The sequence below is a fragment of the Nansenia antarctica genome (genome assembly GCF_963989245.1).
Source record: "Nansenia antarctica genome assembly, chromosome: 6".
NCBI classification, from domain to species: domain Eukaryota; kingdom Metazoa; phylum Chordata; class Actinopteri; order Argentiniformes; family Microstomatidae; genus Nansenia; species Nansenia antarctica.
In genome coordinates, this window is record NC_137676.1 from 1,000,720 (window position 1) to 1,019,848 (window position 19,129).

General features: G+C 46.7%; 1 protein-coding gene across 1 annotated transcript; it reads right to left on the reverse strand.

The window, feature by feature from the left end:
* Positions 1–2,997: 2,997 nt before the first annotated feature.
* ostm1 (osteoclastogenesis associated transmembrane protein 1) lies at positions 2,998–10,373 on the reverse strand. Its single transcript, XM_080533286.1, has 6 exons — positions 9,852–10,373; positions 8,055–8,169; positions 7,431–7,528; positions 5,683–5,793; positions 3,981–4,146; positions 2,998–3,074 (listed from the first exon to the last, which is right to left on the reverse strand). Exons 1-6 carry the CDS (start codon positions 10,230–10,232, stop codon positions 3,016–3,018), a joined length of 930 nt encoding a protein of 309 aa, XP_080389412.1. The 5' UTR covers positions 10,233–10,373; the 3' UTR covers positions 2,998–3,015.
* Between the last annotated feature and the right edge of the window lie 8,756 nt (positions 10,374–19,129).

The following is a 19,129-nucleotide window of genomic DNA, read 5'->3' on the forward strand; positions in this document are numbered from 1 at the left end:
GGGGTTCAGTGTCTTGCCCAACGACACTTCGACATGTGGCCAGCCGGGGCTCGAACCGCTGATCTGGCAAGCTTGTGATCATTAGACGGCAGCTCTACCTCCTTGGTTGAATGGAAGGGTTGTCTTACACAATAATGAAGGGGAAACTATTGTTTTCTATAGTTGGTTTGCTGCATTACCCTCCTACTACTATTTCCTTGTGAGATCCGTTTGAGAGCCACTCATAGGCTTCTGTACAAAGACCACGTCTGCTCCAAAACCACACAACAACTACACCAAAAAGAGTGCTTGAATTATTTACAATTCCGATTAATCAATTTCATTGCGGTGGACGGTGGTTATAATTTAAAGTCACTGTACTGCTGCTGATAGGGACAAAACGTGACCTATAGAGGCCCCAAATAAAAGCTCAAATAAGAACTTCACAAACGTTGCTGTTTCCCCCAGGTTTGCTCCGTCGTCACGTGGCGGCCGGCCTGGTCGCGCGGCTGTCCTCAAACGGCTCAGGAGCTCCGTGACTTTCAGCCCCGCTTAACGGAGAACCCGGTGTGCCTCAAAAAAGCCACGAGGCTTAACGGGAATCAAAAGCTGTCATTCTCGAGGGCTCGAGCGCCCCCCCGCACCCCCCCCCCGGGCCCCGTACGACGAGCCGCTTATCTCTCCAGTGTGAGCGGCGGCGGCGGCGGCGCGCGCGAATGAAACGGCCGTGATCAGATGTTCTCCGGGGCGCGACGCCGCGATCATATGATTCAGCACATCAGGGTCTGAACTGTACTGTAAGGCTATTAGAAGCCCAGTGTGATAGGCAGTGGTGGCTGCTTTCCATAAGACCAAAAAGCCAAGGGAGTTTAAACGGATGTGTTGCTTGCTGCGATTATTCGGCCAAGTATCTTTATCCCGTACTTAGAGATTAGCTCCTAATGACGGAGGAAAAATCGGTCCCGATGCAAACCCGAAAACAAGGACCCTTACTGTGACAATAGCGTTTGAACCAGAACACAAAACAGGCCTACTGAAGGCAGCAGATCAACAGGCAACAGTGCATACATCATTTCTCAGTCAGGGGGGGGGGGGGGGGTTGTTCCAGAAATGTCCATTAATAAAAAGCAGTAAATACAATATAATAATTTGAATACATTGGGCCTGATATTCTGGTTAGACAATAATAAAGAAAAGTAATTAAATAAGCCTTAATAAAACAGAAAAGGCATATGAGACATGGTGGTCATAATAGCTTAATGAACACCATAGAAAGAAATGAAATGAGGCATTTTTACAATTGCATGATTTATTTGTTGTAAGCTGTATCTAAAGCATGAGACAAGGACAGCAGAGCCGTGGAACAGTGTGTACTTGTACTTGTGTGCTTCTTGGGGATCAGGGATGGAGAGAACCAGGAAGTGCACAAGTGTTTTGAGGGCAGTACCATAGTGGATAAGTGCTTAGAGCACAAAAGAGGTACCTTACAAACTAAATCAATAAATTACCTTAAGTTCATCTTCAGATAAAAAGGTAAGAGTTTGATATATCCCCACAGCATATCCTTGAACAACTTCAGGGCAGCATCATCTGCATGATACAATCAGGGTTAAAAAAAATCTTATTTATTCTTAATTCTTATTTATTAATTATTATAATTATTAAAATTCCAGTAAGTTCGGGAAACTTTCAGATTCATTGTATGGAAAACTCTATGGAAAGTTTCCCAAACGTGAGGGAAGTTTGCGACCCTAATTACAACACACGTTTACATTTTAACAGTCGACGCCGCTGAAGGTCTCGACCGGCATTTGATCGTTTGTTTTGAATGACTTAATTAACACGGCACCCCCACTTCAACCATGTCAATTAAACGGTGACATCATCGCTACAAATTATAACAACAACTTTCAACTATCACATCTTTTCACACAAAGGAATATCCACAATTATTACCGTGAATACATCATTAAAACACATTAACACGTGGACAGGTCTGTTGTAGCGAGTCCTGTTTGTGAGAATCATTAGAAAAAGGACAGGAAATGGTCTGTCTGAAAAGAAAAAACACCCACACACACACACACACGCACACGCGCACACACACACACACACACAAAGCTTGAGAGATAAGGCTCACTTGAGGTTCTGTTCTGTGATATCCTGGAGTACTTTCTCTTTCTATGCCTATATTCATTTTTCCTCCATGTGTCCTCCTTCTCAACCGTCACCCCTGGTTTCCACAGCAGATATGTGTCACTCCTAATGGACATCAAGTACCTCCAGTATGCTGTCTCACAGCCCACATCAGACACACACAAACCCATCTCTCCAGCCAGGCATATATAAATAATACAAAAACATACTTCAGACCCATATTGTTATGTTAGCAGTAGCCCATGGTACACCCCCCCGCCCCCCCACACACACACACCACTCCAACACATCATGTATCTTGTGTTATAAAGTGCAACGAAAAAAAAGCAGGGGGGGGGGGGTGGGAGGGGGGGGGGTTGGGGTTATTCAAAGGTGGGAAAAACAGTGCAATTGTGTTTCATCTTCAGAATATTCAAAATAGTAATAATTGTTTTCTTACTTTTTTTTTTTTACTTTGTTCTATTTATCTTGAAAGAAAGAGAAAAAAAAACACTCAATACTAAATGGTTGGCATTGTCACCCGTACACTCCCACCTACAGGGGGCGCAGTTCCGAACCCTCTGCCAGTGTAGAGATGTTTGACTGACAACTGCCAAAGAGGTTTGTGGTTTATCTGCATTCAGGAGAGGTACAGAACACACCAAGGTAACAGGAGGGGGGGGGGCAAAGACAACGCAGCGCTTTTCTCATCCTCATCCCTCCCTCTCTTCCTCATCCCTCCCTCTCTTCCTCATCCCTCCCTCTCTTCCTCATCCCTCCCTTTCTTCCTCATCCCTCCCTCTCTTCCTCATCCCTCCCTCTCTTCCTCATCCCTCCCTCTCTTCCTCATCCCTCCCTCTCTTCCTCATCCCTCCCTCTCTTCCTCATCCCTCCCTCCGCTCAGCTGAACTTGTCCTGCTGGATGTTCATGAGGCTGTTGCTGGACTTGGCTCTCTTGGCTGGAAGAGAAGGAGAAGGAGAGGTGGTTAGCGTGTTAGCCGTATTAGCCGTGATCTCTGTATACCATTTCAGGCCAGCCCCCCTCCCCCCTCCCCCACCTCCCCCCCAGATCCTCAACACAGAGATGAACAATGTGACACACACAACATGGCTTCAGAACAGTTCATCTGAGAAACACGAACGTAACAAACGCAACTCCCCACTTCCCCAGGGCGTCAGTCACCCACTAACCAATCATTAACCAGGACAAAACAGGAAGTAGCCACCCCCACAGAACCCCCCCGTCGACAACCCTGAACACAACTCTCTGACACCTCCCTTAGGGGCCCCGTGTAACCCCAACGCCCCCCCCCCCCCCCCCCCCCACACACACACACACACACACACACACGATAACAATTAATCTATATAAGCCAGGAGTCTGCAGGAGACACAACGCTTACATACTTCACTAGCGCAACCTGTGACACCCCAGACGCCTCACCCAATACCCCCCAGTCTATCCTCCCTCCCTCCCTCGCTCCCTGTCTCCCTCCCTGCCTCCCTCCCTCCCTCCTCCCCCGTAAAAAAAATCTCTACCCCAAGCAACTGCCTCCCTCCCTGTCTGTCTGTCTCTCCCTCTCTCCCTCCTCCCTCGTAAAAAACTCTCTCTACCCCCAGCAACTGCCTCCCTCCCTGCCTCCCTCCCTCCCTGCCTGCCTCCCTCCCTCCCTCCCTCCCTGCGTCAAAAACTCTCTCTACCCCCAGCAACTGCATGCCTCCCTCCCTCCCTCCCTGCCTCCCTCCCTCCCTCCCTGCCTGCCTCCCTCCCTCCCTCCCTGCCTCCCTCCCTGCCTCCCTCCCTCCCCGCGTCAAAAACTCTCTCTCCCCCCAGCAACAATGGGCGTATTAAGCAGATTACTCACGGTGTATGAGTTTGCGTTTCTTTTGTTCCGAGTGAAGGAAGCTGCTCAAGTAGAAGATGATGGGCAGAAAGAGCATGAAGCTGGACACCGCGATGACAGGCACCGTCTCCTCGCGGGGGAAGGAACAGTTGAAGTTCTTACTCCACAGTCTGCGCGTCATATTCATCTGTGAGAGACACACACACACACACACACACACACACACACACACACACACAGAGAGACAGACACACAGACACACACACACACACACACAGACACACACACACACACACACACACACACACAGAGAACACAACAACAGGAGCTTAAATAACAACAATGGAGGACTAAAAGTCTCTCTCTCTCTCACACTCACTCACACTCACTCACACTCTCTCACACTCTCTCACACTCTCTCACACTCTCTCACACTCTCTCACTCTCTCACACTCTCTCACACTCTCTCACTCTCTCTCACACTCTCTCACACTCTCTCACACTCTCTCACACTCTCTCACTCTCTCTCACACTCTCTCACACTCTCACACTCTCTCACTCTCTCTCACTCTCTCACTCTCTCACACTCTCTCACACTCTCTCACACTCTCTCTCACTCTCTCTCACACTCACACTCTCTCACACTCTCTCACACTCTCTCACACTCTCTCACTCTCTCTCACACTCTCTCTCTCACACTCTCTCACTCTCTCTCACACTCTCTCACACTCTCTCACACTCTCTCTCACTCTCTCACTCTCTCACACACTCTCTCTCACACTCTCTCACTCTCTCTCACTCTCTCTCACTCTCTCTCACTCTCTCTCACTCTCTCACACTCTCTCACACTCTCTCACTCTCTCTCACACTCTCTCACTCTCTCTCACACTCGCTCACACTCGCTCACACTCGCTCACACACTCTCTCACACTCTCTCACACTCTCTCACACTCTCTCACACTCTCTCACACTCTCTCACACACTCACACACACACACACACACACACAACAATCCGGCTGGTTGGTGAGTGGCTGGCGGTTAGCGATAGCGAGTGTTTAGCCTTCGGGCCTTCTCTGTCACCGCCATGGAAATGGACTAGAGTAGAGAGGAGAAGAGTTCACTTCTTCAGCTCTCTGTCGCTCTCTCTCTGTCCTACCGCCTTCGTTGGAGTGGTCTCATTTCATTATTAGGAACACATTCGTCATGTCCCCGCCCCCCCCACTCTCTCTCTCTCTCTCTCTGTGTGTCCTTCACACGCTTTCTTCTTCTCCGAAAAAACCCTCTCAACTCTCAATAACAAGTCCAACGGTCTTGTGTGATGCATCGCTAGGCTGTAGTTTTATATCAAATTGATGTCTGTCTCTCTCCATTCTGGGAAATCGTAGCTAACAATTCAGTCTGCCTGGGGACAGGGCCAATGACTTGTTGCACAATAACTCGCAAACTACTAACCCGTAACTAACCCCAGTGGTGTCAAACTACTAACCCTTAACTAACCCTTAACTAACCCTTAACTAACCCCAGTGGTGTCGCACTTACTAAAGTCTAGCGTTTCCTGTCACCACATTTGTTTGCCAAGATTAGTGATCTCATAAAGGGTGTCGTCGACTTTGTGTATAATGTTATCGGGTGCAAAGATATAACTTTTTTCTTTACTCACAGGGGTCACTGTGACCCCCCCACGGCTGTTCTAGTGTTAAGGGTTGCCTGGTGAGAACTCACCCCGTCCTCCAGGTCGATGCACAGCGTGTGGTTGGTCTCCATGCGGCTGTACAGCTCGTTCAGGCCTCGGTAGGGGGCCTTGCATTCCTTACACAGCTCTGAATGGTTATGCTAAAAAATAAATAATAATAATAATAATTAAAAAATCAAAACAATGGGTCAACAACAATCATACACTTACTTTGTCTATAGATTTTTTCTGAGTGGGGCAGTCCCACTCATATTCTTTTCATTTTATTGGACAGATACAGTGAAGACAGACAGGAAAGTAAGGAGAAGAAGGGAGAGAGAGAGGGTATGTCAACAGGGCATGGGCCGGATTCTAACCCATGCCAACATGGGCATATGCGTGGACTGTAGACATGTGGTGCTAGACTACTGGACTCCCCCAGACCATGGTACTGGACCACTGGACCACCCCAGGCCATGGTGCTAGACCACTGGACCACCCCAGGCCGTGGTGCAAGACCACTGGACCACCCCAGGCCATGGTGCTAGACCACTGGACCACCCCAGGCCATGGTGCTAGACCACCGGACCACCGAAGGCCATGGTGCTAGACCACTGGACAACCCCAGGCCATGGTGCTAGACCACCGGACCACCCCAGGCCATGGTGCTAGACCCCTGGACCACCCCAGGCCATGGTTCTAGACCCTTGGACCACCCCAGGCCATGGTGCTAGACCACCGGACCATCCCAGGCCATGGTGCTAGACCACTGGACCACCCCAGGCCATGGTGCTAGACCACCGGACCACCCCAGGCCATGGTACTAGACCACTGGACCACCACAGGCCATGGTGCTAGACCACTGGACCACCCCAGGCCATGGTGCTAGACCACTGGACCACCCCAGGCCATGGTGCTAGACCACCAGACCACCCCAGGCCATGGTGCTAGACCACCGGACCACCCCAGGCCACGTCTATAGAATTTTTATAGACAATATGTATCGCCCGGACAAAAGGGAAGCTTCATAACAGGACGTATCCTCAAAGGCATCCGTGTGCATTTTAAATGAAGGCAGGAACACATTAACATGTATAAATACTGTATGAATATGAATATGGGCTGCTGGATCCCGCCTCTCATGCAGGTGTCCACACAGATTTGGTCAGCAGCCAGGCTCTCAGGGCCGACGTTAACCATGACTGTCTGGCCGAGGCTCGCATCCCTGGGGGGGGGGGGCGGCTGTGGCGCAGGATGATCGCAAGGTTGACAGATCGGCAGTTCGAGCCCCGGCTGGCCACATGTCGAAGTGTCTTGGGCAAGACACTGAACTTTGGATAAAGGCGCTATATAAGTCAGTACATTTACCATTTATCCCTCCTCCTGTGACGTGTGTGTCACGTTCTAATGCTCTGGTCCTCCTATCGGCAACCAATCAAAACGTTCAGACTTTTCTTTTGAAACACGACGGAACTACATTTCAACGTAGTTGAGAATCACGACACAAACTCGCTAGTCGAGCCAAACTACTGCAACAACGCAAAGGATCGGGTGAGTAATCCCCCCCACTGCTACCTAGTTAACTAGAACACTACTTTACATTGTTAGCAGGCTCACAAAACAAGCTGTGTTAGTTGACTAGCGACGTGTCGTTGATTTTCAACAACGCGGAAATGTATTCACGGTTTTGGAAAGAAAAGTCTGATCGTTACGTCAGATCCTGACATGAGGACCAAAAGACTAGAACGTGTCACATGACTAGACTGGAACGTGTCACGTGTGTTTTCATTGGACCCACCTGTTGGTACTTCTCGAAGCAGCTCAGGGATTGGTTGAGAGTAGACATGAAGTAGAGGGTGTCATTGGTCAGGCTGTGGAGGCCCGAGGCGACACAGCCTTGGGAGAAGGAGGGAAGATGGGATCAGTCAGAGACGTTCAGTTCATCCCTCTCTTATTAAAGATGAAGGGATGAGGAGGAGAGGCGCTAAGGAGCGTCACGTTGTGGAAGATGCTAGGAGGGACCCTAGACCCCGACCTCTGACCTTTACACTTACTCATAACCCTTAACTAACCCTTAACTAACCCCAGTGGTGTCAAACTACTAACCCTTAACTAACCCCATGTAAAGTCTCAAAGTAGAAGTCCTTTCTTACTGTACTTACCTAGTTTTGGGGGGGTATTAGTTTAGTTTAGTTTAGTTTATTTATTTAGCACACAAGAGATTGTGCAAGGAGGGAACGAAGCCCAGAAGGCTTGTACATAGTTCCACTCCCGTCAATATCTATGTTTCAAATAAACATCAAGGAACACTTAATGCATGTCAATAAGAGAAAAGAAACCACAAACAAAATCATATCCATCCATGAGAATATTGGGACAGATCCAGTAGATGTTGATGAGTCACAGTCATCAGCACACTTACTGTCACAGTTTGAGGTCTTCCAGATGTCCTCCAGGTTGCTGTAGAGCAGGTAGACCAGCATCAGCCTATCAGAGCGCAGCAGACTGTCTCTGCAGCTCATGTTCCCAGGACCCATCTGGAAGACAACCAGGGTTTAAACGGTGTTAATAATAATAATAACAATAATAATAACAATAATAATAATAATAATAATAATAATAACCTTTATTTGTATAGCACTTTTCCTGCAAGCGTTGCAGCTCAAAGTGCTCCAATCATTATATAATCATCATTTAATAATTTAGTCATTTAAAGGCAATATTAAAAAGATTAGTTTTTAGTCTTGACTTGAACATATGTGCTGAGGTCGCATCCCTAATGTAAACTGGCAGTGAGACACAATCTGGGTGCATAAAATGAGAATTTCAGCCTCACCAAATCTCTTCTTTTGTACATGTGGTACACAGAGAAAACCAGCTTCAGAAGACCTGAGAGCTCTATTGGGCTGATATGCTAGCAGAAGACCTGAGAGCTCTATTGGGCTGATATGCTAGCAGAAGACCTGAGAGCTCTATTGGGCTGATATGCTAGCAGAAGACCTGAGAGCTCTATTGGGCTGATATGCTAGCAGAAGACCTGAGAGCTCTATTGGGCTGATATGCTAGCAGAAGACCTGAGAGCTCTATTGGGCTGATATGCTAGCAGAAGACCTGAGAGCTCTATTGGGCTGATATGCTAGCAGAAGACCTGAGAGCTCTATTGGGCTGATATGCTAGCAGAAGACCTGAGAGCTCTATTGGGCTGATATGCTAGCAGAAGACCTGAGAGCTCTATTGGGCTGATATGCTAGCAGAAGACCTGAGAGCTCTATTGGGCTGATATGCTAGCAGAAGACCTGAGAGCTCTATTGGGCTGATATGCTAGCAGAAGACCTGAGAGCTCTATTGGGCTGATATGCTAGCAGAAGACCTGAGAGCTCTATTGGGCTGATATGCTAGCTATCACTGCTAAACAGTGTTTAAGGTCCATATTAGTAACCAGCTAATCATTCATGTACAAAAAAACTAGCCAGATGGTTCATGCAACACATTACACTGAGCATGACTTTAGGGTTCTGCAACATTGCAGATGACTGCAATCAACAACAATATCACAGTTAAACCAATTAGGTTTTAACCCATGCACACAGGCAGAACAGTGCTCATTATTAGGCCTATGTTGCCATCCTTTGGCGTTTATGTCCAGTTCGGCAACACCAGGGTCTGTCTTGGTCCTTGATCACCAGAGATGTCGGTTTGTTACTGATTTTCCATTCATTTTATTCGTCACTGATGTTCCTTTTTTTATTATTATTCTGGCCAGTTGGTAGCAGGTCTTGTGATCTCACCCAAAAAAATCCCCAAATTGTGTGTGTGTGAGTGTGAGTGTGAGTGTGAGTGTGAGTGTGAGTGTGTGTGTGTGTGTGTGTGTGTGTGTGTGTGTGTGTGTGTGTGTGTGTGTGTGTGTGTGTGTGTGTGTGTGTGTGTGTGTGCGTGTGGTGCGCGTGTGAGTGTGTGTGTTAGTAGCGCGGTAGCCTGACGAGTTAACTGTCACAAGACATGACGCATGTGACACCGGCCAAATAGAGTGTGCGTTCGTAAATTCGCTCTGGAAATCTGATCAGCACTCGTGGAACGCCTCTGGTCCAATCAGATGACTTGGTCCCGTCATGGCGTTGAACCCAGTGTGTGCTCCGGCGCTCTCAGAGCGAATTTTACGAACGCAGCCAGAGTATACAACAACGTGTGTATGTATGCAGAGGTTAGGGTTGGTGTCCACCTGGTCAGAGGAGATGTTGGAGTAGATCTGGGCCAGGTCGCCGTAGCTGCCGTAACAGTTGCGACAGACGCTGACGGGCCTCGCCGAGGTCACCAGGCAGACCGCACAGGTCCCGTAGCGCTGGCCGAACACCCGCAGCAGCTCCAGGCAGTAGCCGCTGACCTCCAGGTCCTCCGGGAAGGCTGACAGCCCGCTGACCTCCAGGTCCTCCGGGAAGGCTGAGAGGCTGAGGGGGGAGGAGGACCCGAGGCCGGGCTGGAACACGGCCGAGGAGGCAGCCTCTCCGCTCAGCTGCGGGTTTCCTCCGGCGGCAGACGCGCGTGAAACGCAGTGGAATAACAAGGGCATCAGAAACGCGGTTCCCGTCCAGGCGGAACACATGTCTGGACCCAGGCGGAGATGGGAGTCCCTCACTTCACTTCATAACAGCGCCACTTCCTGGTTCGCTCCGCCGCGGGTCATGTGATCAGACGCGCTGATGTGCAGGGGGGTTGCCAGATGGGATTGACATTTTCCAGAACTAACTAACCACAGTCTAAAAAAAAACGCTAAATCCACCAAAAACCACCAGCCCAAAGACTAGATTAGTCAGAAAACCGCTGATTACTATCGGGCAGGTGGCCATCTCCTGCTGCCCCCTAAACTGTATGTCTGTTGACAATGATGTTTGTACAATAAAATAAAACAAAACAAAACTGCGCATTAGCTACTAGGGTGTGTGTTTTAACATCACGCGTTGTGTAGCTTTCAGGCACTGACATTTTGACACCGCCTAAATGCTATTTATCCAGCCCAACCTAAATGCTATTAATCCAGCCCAACTGCTTTTTTCCCCGGCCCAGTGTGATCAAAAGTAGCCCATTCAGCGGGAACCCGCCCCAATCTGGCAACCCTGCTGATGCGCTGACTCAGGATCAGCTGCTATGAAGGAGTGCTGCTTCCAACATGTTTGGTTGGGAAAGTTCAACTGATCGCTGGACCGAGGTAATATTTCGGGGTACAATCGATCATATCGGATCCTAGATTCCATAGAATACCCGGAATGCACCATAAAAAAAATCACCATCATGCCCTCATGTTATAAGGCGAGGAGTTTATGCTCATGCCAATAGCTGTATAATCCATCTCATTAACAATATATGTGAACATTAGACATTGATGGTAAACTCTGTGATCTTACGATTATTTTATACATATATTATATGTCGTTTTGTCAGAAAAATGAGAAGAGAGTTCTCAAAAGTTGATTGACACAAATTCTGACCAATCACAAAACGTTTAGCAAGCGCGTGGTGTTGAGGGCGTATTCAGAACCACAGCAGACCTGAGTCTACGAGTCGAACCAGTACAGGGTCCAAGCCCAACATTTATGAATCGAACCAGTCTGAATCGGACCAAATTATAGGTGTGAAAACACCAATTATGACTATAAAGCTCTGCCTAATCTAATGGCAAAATTATGTGAGTGAAATCTATAAATGGACTGAATTGAAGGTCAAAAACAAATAACCTATTACAACATCCGCTTCAGCTTGATAGCAAATTTATATTATTATACATTATACATGTTTTATTTATTTTATTTATTTTAGAAACCATAAGTGGTTTTAAGTGGTTGTTGTTTGAAATATAATAAACACTAGGCCTCAGTCTCAGTTGCGGCCATTCTGTAAAAATGTGGAAAATTGGACCTGGGTGTAATATCGGCCTACCACACGATGACACACTGTATATATTATCACAGTAGCTTTATGGGGACGTTTGGACCACGTGATGTGATGTAAATGTCTTCCTCTCAGGTGAATTTCCCTGCCGTGTCAAGGTCAACTTGGCTCGACGATTTGTAGCAGAGAAGTCCGTGATCATCCTCCTACACGCACGCACACACACACACACACACACACACACACACACACACACACACACACACACACACACACATACACACACACACGCACAAGTGGATAGTTTTGAGGGAAGAGTACAAATAAACCTGATTAATATCACAAAAGTGTGTGTGTGTGTGTGTGTGTGTGTGTGTGTGTGTGTGTGTGTGTGTGTGTGTGTGTGTGTGTGTGTGTGAGGGAGAGAGAGAGAGAGAGAGAGAGAGAGAGAGAGAGAGAGAGAGAGAGAGAGAGAGAGAGAGAGAGAGAGAGAGAGACGGGGAGACAGATAATGACTATGTGTGTAATGTGTGTGTATGAGTGTGTTGGAGAGAGCAGCCGTATGGAGATATCTGCACCTTCTGATCCCTCGTCACTTCGCCTCCTCATTATTTACCGCCTCGCGGCGTTTTGACACCATGCAATTTTTTAAATGTGCGCGCGTGCAGGCTGCGGCGCAAATAATCACGAAGTCAAGGTAAATGATCTGGGCTCAAAAATTCTGATTGTGATAATTGTCAAAAACCCTCGAATCAAGCCGCTACAGTCAATGGTCTTTAATGCGAAATTAGTGGCTCTTGATAACTTGCAGTCTGCAGCAATTCCACAGTCATTAGGGCCTAATGAAAATAACGGGGCGAGCGCGCGTGGCATTAGGGCCTATTCTAATGCCTGCTCAGAAGTCTGGCGGTAAATATGCAGCTTTTTAAATGGATTCTGGCCTCTGGTGCTCCACTCGAAGCTGCTCCACCGTCTGATCATTAGAAACTCTATCATTATGTTTTTTTTCCGTCTAGTGTTCACTTTAATTGTTCAGATGTTTTTCATCCCTTTTGTGATTTTTTTCATTTTAGTTTCTGATGAAAGAGCGGGCCTATTGAATAGATGATATAGTCTTCAGGCTGGAGGATAATATCACGACTTTTTAAATCTTCAAATGTGTGTAAATGCAGGGCATATCAGTGGACGTGTGATATAAACCATTATTTGATTAGAAGATATATATAGGCCTTAATACAAATGAAATTGAAATGTAATATTATTATTAATAATAATGGTAATAATAATAATAATAGCCTGTGTGTTTCATATGGCATTCATTTCATTATCGATTGATTGATTGATTGATTGATTTTCCATTATTGATTGGCATATTCAGCTAAAATCGAAAAGAATTCGGCTATTTGAGATGACTGTCCGTTAATTTCACGGCGAAAAGGAAACGATGAAACCGACTGAAGGAGTTCATTAGCTGGTGATAGATATGCAACTGAACCCGGCGCCACGAGAACAAAAATCACTAATTAGGGTCGCAGAGTGTCTCCCATCGCCTCGAGGGCTCTTCAGTCAGGTGATCAGACCCAACCGCCTCAGTACTCAGCAACTACGGGCGATACGAATTATTATCAGGCCAGAAAACGAGAGACTGTCAATTGTAATCTTGTTCTTGAATTTAGAAATCTAGAAATGGATAGGCTAGGCCTTTTAGACTGCTCACCCTGACAGGGAGAGAACGCACAGTGCACGTGCTCGAGAGGACAGGTCCACGTCATGGAAATTCGATCGATTTAAATCAGCTTTTCATTCTTTTTCGATTAAAAATAGATGACTTGTTTAGTTTAGACTTTAAAAAAAAAAAGTCTGAATTGATTTTAAAATTAGGCGTTAATAACACGTTTGTGTAATCCAGATTATGCCTGAATGACCTGTATGCTATATCAATAATAATACCTACTTATATATAGGCTACAGTCATACATTTTAACATAGCCACTTTATGAGGAGGAATGGGTTTAAGCAGTGGGTTTGATCGGAACTATGTCCAGACAGTGCTATCTATCATGATAAACACGTGTTGAAGCTAATGTTTTGAACCCCAAATGGCCCTATTGCGAGTTTAGATTGTGGTTAGAGCATTGCCCCAAGAAGATTATAAGATAATAGCCTACATAGGCTAAGTCAATGTCATATTTATAAATAAAAAAATTAATTGGTCATTGAACAGCATATACAGGAAATATTACAGATTGTGCATTTAAAGCAATGTCTGCTTTAGAGCTCGTTTATTTCAGTTCGATCCGATTCAAATGAAAAATTAAATGCGTCAAAAACGAATACGTTTAACCGTGGGTTGAATGTGTTACTTACTGTTTGGTTTTATGAAATGCGGGGGGAACCTGATGCCATAAAGGGGGTTTAAGGGGTTAACTTAAACCGGTTTAGCCGTAGCCTAAACTTGGCTCTTGCAGGCGAGGGGGAGAAAATAGCTGTAAAGTTATGCAGAAGTTATTCTCCATCCTTCGGGCCGTCCCTAATCCGCCAAAACCTCATTCTTTCATTGGAAAACTGTGCCTCTTTTCTTGTTTTTCGCTCTCTATACAACATAAAGTCAGTCTGCATTAAATGGTTATGTCGGGATGTGAGAAGGTGGGGTGGCGGAGGGGGGGGGGGGGGGGTAAATGCGAGGCCCCCTTTCACAGAAATATTGCCCCTCAATTCGTCGTGTGAGTCTACCAGCCCACCGCGACCCCTATATATCTCCCCTGGGCATCTGACTCGAATCACAAACGAGCCTGAATCTGAATCTGCACTAAACATCGCTGGGAATGTGCAGCGAGTAATAATAGAGATTTCGCTTTAATTTTTTACGCTTGACTTGGTTATTGTTGCTTTTCTCTCTTTCCCCCGTGATTCCCTTTTCCAGGGATTAGCCCTGACTTCGCCCACTACTGGCGGCCAAAAAGTGCACCCTGAAACCCGCAGGGATGACAATTGACGGGGATCAAGGCATCCAGGCAGGGCTATTCGGCGCTCAAAAGGAGCTGATCTGAGCCGCGAAGAGAGAGAACCATCAAGCCTGAGCTCAATGAAGGCGTTGGGAGAGCTGAGACGCACTTTCACTTTCTAGACAGAGAGAGAGAGAGAGAGAGAGAGAGAGAGAGAGAGAGAGAGAGAGAGAGAGAGAGAGACACAGAGAGAGAGAGAGAGAGAGAGAGAGAGAGACACAGAGAGAGAGAGAGAGAGAGAGAGAGAGACAGAGAGAGAGAGAGAGAGAGAGAGAGACAGAGAGACAGAGAGAGAGAGAGAGAAAAAAGGACGCTCCCAACCCAAACTGCTTCCCAAGACTGCAAGGGATTTAACTGCCAACAGATTAATTGTTTTCACTGAACTATTTCTAAAGTTAGAATAGATTGTGCCAAACCGATTAAAAATGGTTGTGGGAGGGTTTTGGTCACAAAAAAAGAAGAAAAAAAGAAGTCCTTTTATACGTTTAAAGACTCTATAGGCCAGAACTGCTTTAACAGGAGAATGTCCAACAGTGACTATACTTCAAACCCCAATGATAATTAATACTGTCATCATCACCCTCATCATCATCATCATCATCATCATCACCTTCATCACCATCATCATCATCATCACCCTCATTATCATAATCATGGGTAAATGTGATAGTTTGTGCTGATGATCAACAGGTGCTTGGGCGTAAAATTGCTTGCGCGTAAAAAGAAAACGTGTTTTGACTTGAGAGTTATTATGGCGCTTTTCCACCAGCGGCCCGGGTCGCTTCGGGTCGGTTCGGGTCGGCTCGCTTCGGCACGCTTTTGATCAGTTCTGGTTTTCCACTATACACAACAGACCAGGAACGAGTAGGAGGAGTAGGCGATAGTAGGCGGAGTTACGCGTCATAAAAGCGCGCCATGGTGGTGACGTATATTTTCGCGAGACACAACACAGCCAACAACAGCGACATGGAGGAACTTGAAGCTATCGTATACCTTTTCCCTCGGCATGTGGTATATTATTAACCGTGATTTTTTGGGAGAGAAAGAGAAAGAGAGAGAGGAAGCTATGTACACATAATAAAGTCATGTTTTTTGAACCCTTAAAACCACTGCCTTCACTTGTCTGCTTTATGAACTGTAGTATCATTGTGTGCCGTGTTATTCACGGACAAACACGATGCCCGGAGGCACCCTTTGCGGGTTTATAACTTCGGTTTACCGTGGGTTAGGATAACAATTCAAACGTGTCCGGATAGGGGAGAGGACAGGGAATCCAAAACCATTTGAATGGTGTCGATACGACACTGCTATCACCGTCGACACAGTGTGGAGCGAATTCCCTGTTAAAACTTTTCTCTCCCCCCGCTGTCAACGGGAGTTTCAACCAGCTGGCGCGGTGCTGCGAGCAGCAGCGGGTTCATTGAGTTTACGGTTAAAAGCATAACTTCTCTGGGTGTAAAGCACTCTCTCTATTTCGGGCTAAACTGTGCAGTGTAGCCGGCGTCCTGGTTCCTCCAGCAACCGGACACTTCCATAAATAACAACAAATATGTAATATGTAAATATGTATCCGGTTGTTAAGTCTGACGTCAAACGTGACGTTATGCAATTTCCGGGTCCAAACCAGAAATTCTCCGCACCAGAATACCAGTGTACTACAGCGGTAGAATGACAGTTTAATCGTTTTTTAGACTCTGATCTATTCATACAACAAGGGACACAGCACTTTGCCGTTTTCCCCATATTGTCAGGGTATTTGAGCCTTGGAAAAGCGCTATATAAATATAATTTATTATTATTATTATTGGGGCATTTCGAAGACAGCGTCTCAGCCAACTTTGGACCCGGAAACACGTCACGACTTAACAACCGGATAATACCACGTTCATTGATAAAATGACGCCAGGGATGGAAAGGGGTGATGGCAGTTTTAGAAGGGGGATGATGAAGCTCTGGACTACGGAACGGCACAGCACAACGGGGGGAAATGCGATAAGAATTATGTCAAAATGCAGCACCATCATGCACAGATCAGCCTTAAAACATGTAACGTTATATATATATATATCGTTATACAGGGAGCGATGTATTTCTACGGAAAGGCTGCTAGATTGTAGAATCTTCTTGTCGGTAAAACGATGGAATCAATCTATTGAGGATTGTGATCTTAAATGCGTTGTGTCATCTCAGGATAGATTAGGTGCACAGCATACACGATTTGACAAGGAAATAGGATGTTCAACACGGGTCGGAATCTCTACTTGATTTATTACTATCGGCATTAGTCAAATACATGCTCACATCAAGTCATCCGTTCACTGCTGTCCATCAAAAATGGCACCTCCATCAATAATATTACATAATAACAACTGCTCTGATTAGATTGCTTAGATTGTTTAATACATCAACGGGGGAAAAGCGAGATGAACTCGCGAGTATCAATGCTTCATTGAACGGAAAGTCCTATCTATCCCATTCAAAGTGTTTTAGCCATCCCCCTTTCCACTGGTAATAAGGAATTGGCAAGAATAGATCGATATAAATAGATCAACATAATGCAGCACTATCATGCACAGATCAGCCTTAAAACATGTAACGTTAGATATATAACGGTGCGATGTATTTCTACGGAAAGGCTGACTGACGTGGGGCTCATTCAATCTCCGCGTTCGTTATAGATACGCTTGCAGCAGCGGGTGAACTCCCGGTTCATTGAGTTTAAGGTTAAAAGCATAACTTCTCGGGGTGTCAGCGCGGTGGTTAAGGGCTCAAAATGACCGTATACCGATGGTGAAGTTAGCAAAGGAGTATTGTGTTTCTACCACATTCACAGCCGGTGTTATTCACGGGCAAAGACGGTGCATAATAGCGATTTTTGTGTTATGCTTGTTGTAAATAAAAGTTCTATGATGCATTGAAATGACATTAAACTAAGATAATACGATGGTCAGCATAATTTTTCGAATCTTTATTAATAAGCTATTACAGAAACTGTAGTGACATTTTCCAAGAGCGAATGTGGTATTTAAAGATGGCGGTTAGAGGTGTACAGTGAACACAAACGATGACGATGTTGTGACGATTTCCATTGACCAATCAACGGTGTGCAGCGTCACACGTCACACGCAGCCTGGCAAAAAGGTTCCGGGTCTCAATTTGGTTCCTGGTATCGAAGGGTAGCTAAAGAAGCGACCCGAACCGACAAATGGAAAAGCGCCAAAGAAGCAGGCCAGCCCGGGCTGACCCGGGTCAGCCCTCTAGTGGAAAAGCCCCATTATTCTCCCTATTCGGTCCTATAGCTGTTATAGTTCACACAAGAGAGGGTTCTGTATTGCAGTGTCTTCACCAATCAGGCATCTCTGTGGCTCTGGGAGAAGTTAATCTTTGGTGACGGAGTGTTGTGCGGTCTTCCGTCGACTGGTTGGGTCGGATCACTCCTGGGAGCCCGAGCCTGCGCCGCACACACACACACACACACACACACACACACACAGACAGACAGACACACAGACACACAGACACACAGACACACAGACACACACACACACACACACAGACAGACAGACGGGATAATGAACAAACACGCAGCCAGCAGAAACGACACAAAAGCCGCTTTGACTTCCTCACTGCCTTCCTCTCTCTTTGGGGCCGGCCTTCCTCTCTTTGGGGCCGGCCTTCCTCTCTCTGGGGCCGGCCTTCCTCTCTCTCTCTGGGGCCGGCCTTCCTCTCTCTGGGGCCGGCCTTCCTCTCTCTCTCTGGGGCCGGCCTTCCTCTCTCTGGGGCCGGCCTTCCTCTCTCTGGGGCCGGCCTTCCTCTCTCTCTCCCCGGCTCGCCGCGGCCACTTCTCATCGCTTCCGCGAACTGGGAGGCAGAGACGTCTTGTTTCATAACAAGACACGAAGCTGACTTCTTTCAGCTCCAGTGAACTGGACATAAACCCCGGCTGACAACCTCCAGTGCCCAAACAGAACAAGGGGGCGGGTGTAGGCGGGCGGGCGAGAGAACAGTGACCGGGCGGGAGGGGAGGCGCACTGGGGAACAAGGTTGAGCTGTTGCGCTCAAACATTTGGCCTACTCTGTCAGTCATGTTCACTGATTAGGATTTCCTTCACTCCTTGTGCAAACATCTATATATATATATATATATATTAAAGTATTTGTAGATTGTCTATAACGTATAACTCTAGGCCTATAAACTGACCATAGCCTTCTTAAAACCTATTCTTATTTTCGTTTTTCCACATTATTTGTTTCCCTTACGCGCGGCTGGTTTAATGATACATACAGCACGTCTAAACATGCCGTAGCCTATAAGGGTTTTTGACCGGAGCAATATGCCAGTATCCCACCTTGTTAGTGGCTAAATAACTCTGAACCTTCCTCTCTCTCTCTCTCTCTCTCTCTCTCTCTCTCTCTGTCTCTCTGTCTCTCTCTCTCTCTCTCTCTCTCTCTCTCTCTCTGTCTCTCTCTCTCTCTCTCTCTCTCTGTCTCTCTGTCTCTCTCTCTCTCTCTGTCTCTCTCTCTCTCTCCCTCTCTCTCCCTCTCTCTCTCTCTCTCTCTCTCTCTCTGAAGAGTTTTGGGAGAGTCGCTTCTCATTCACTCCGCGCTC

Coding starts and splice junctions, on each gene's coding strand:
- ostm1 (XM_080533286.1), bottom strand. CDS start 10,232: ATGTGTTCCGCCTGGACGGGAACCGCGTTTCTGATGCCCTTGTTATTC. Junction 8,170..9,851: donor CCAACATCTCCTCTGACCAG/GTGGACACCAAC, acceptor GTTGTCTTCCAG/ATGGGTCCTGGGAACATGAG. Junction 7,529..8,054: donor GAAGACCTCAAACTGTGACA/GTAAGTGTGCTG, acceptor CCTTCTCCCAAG/GCTGTGTCGCCTCGGGCCTC.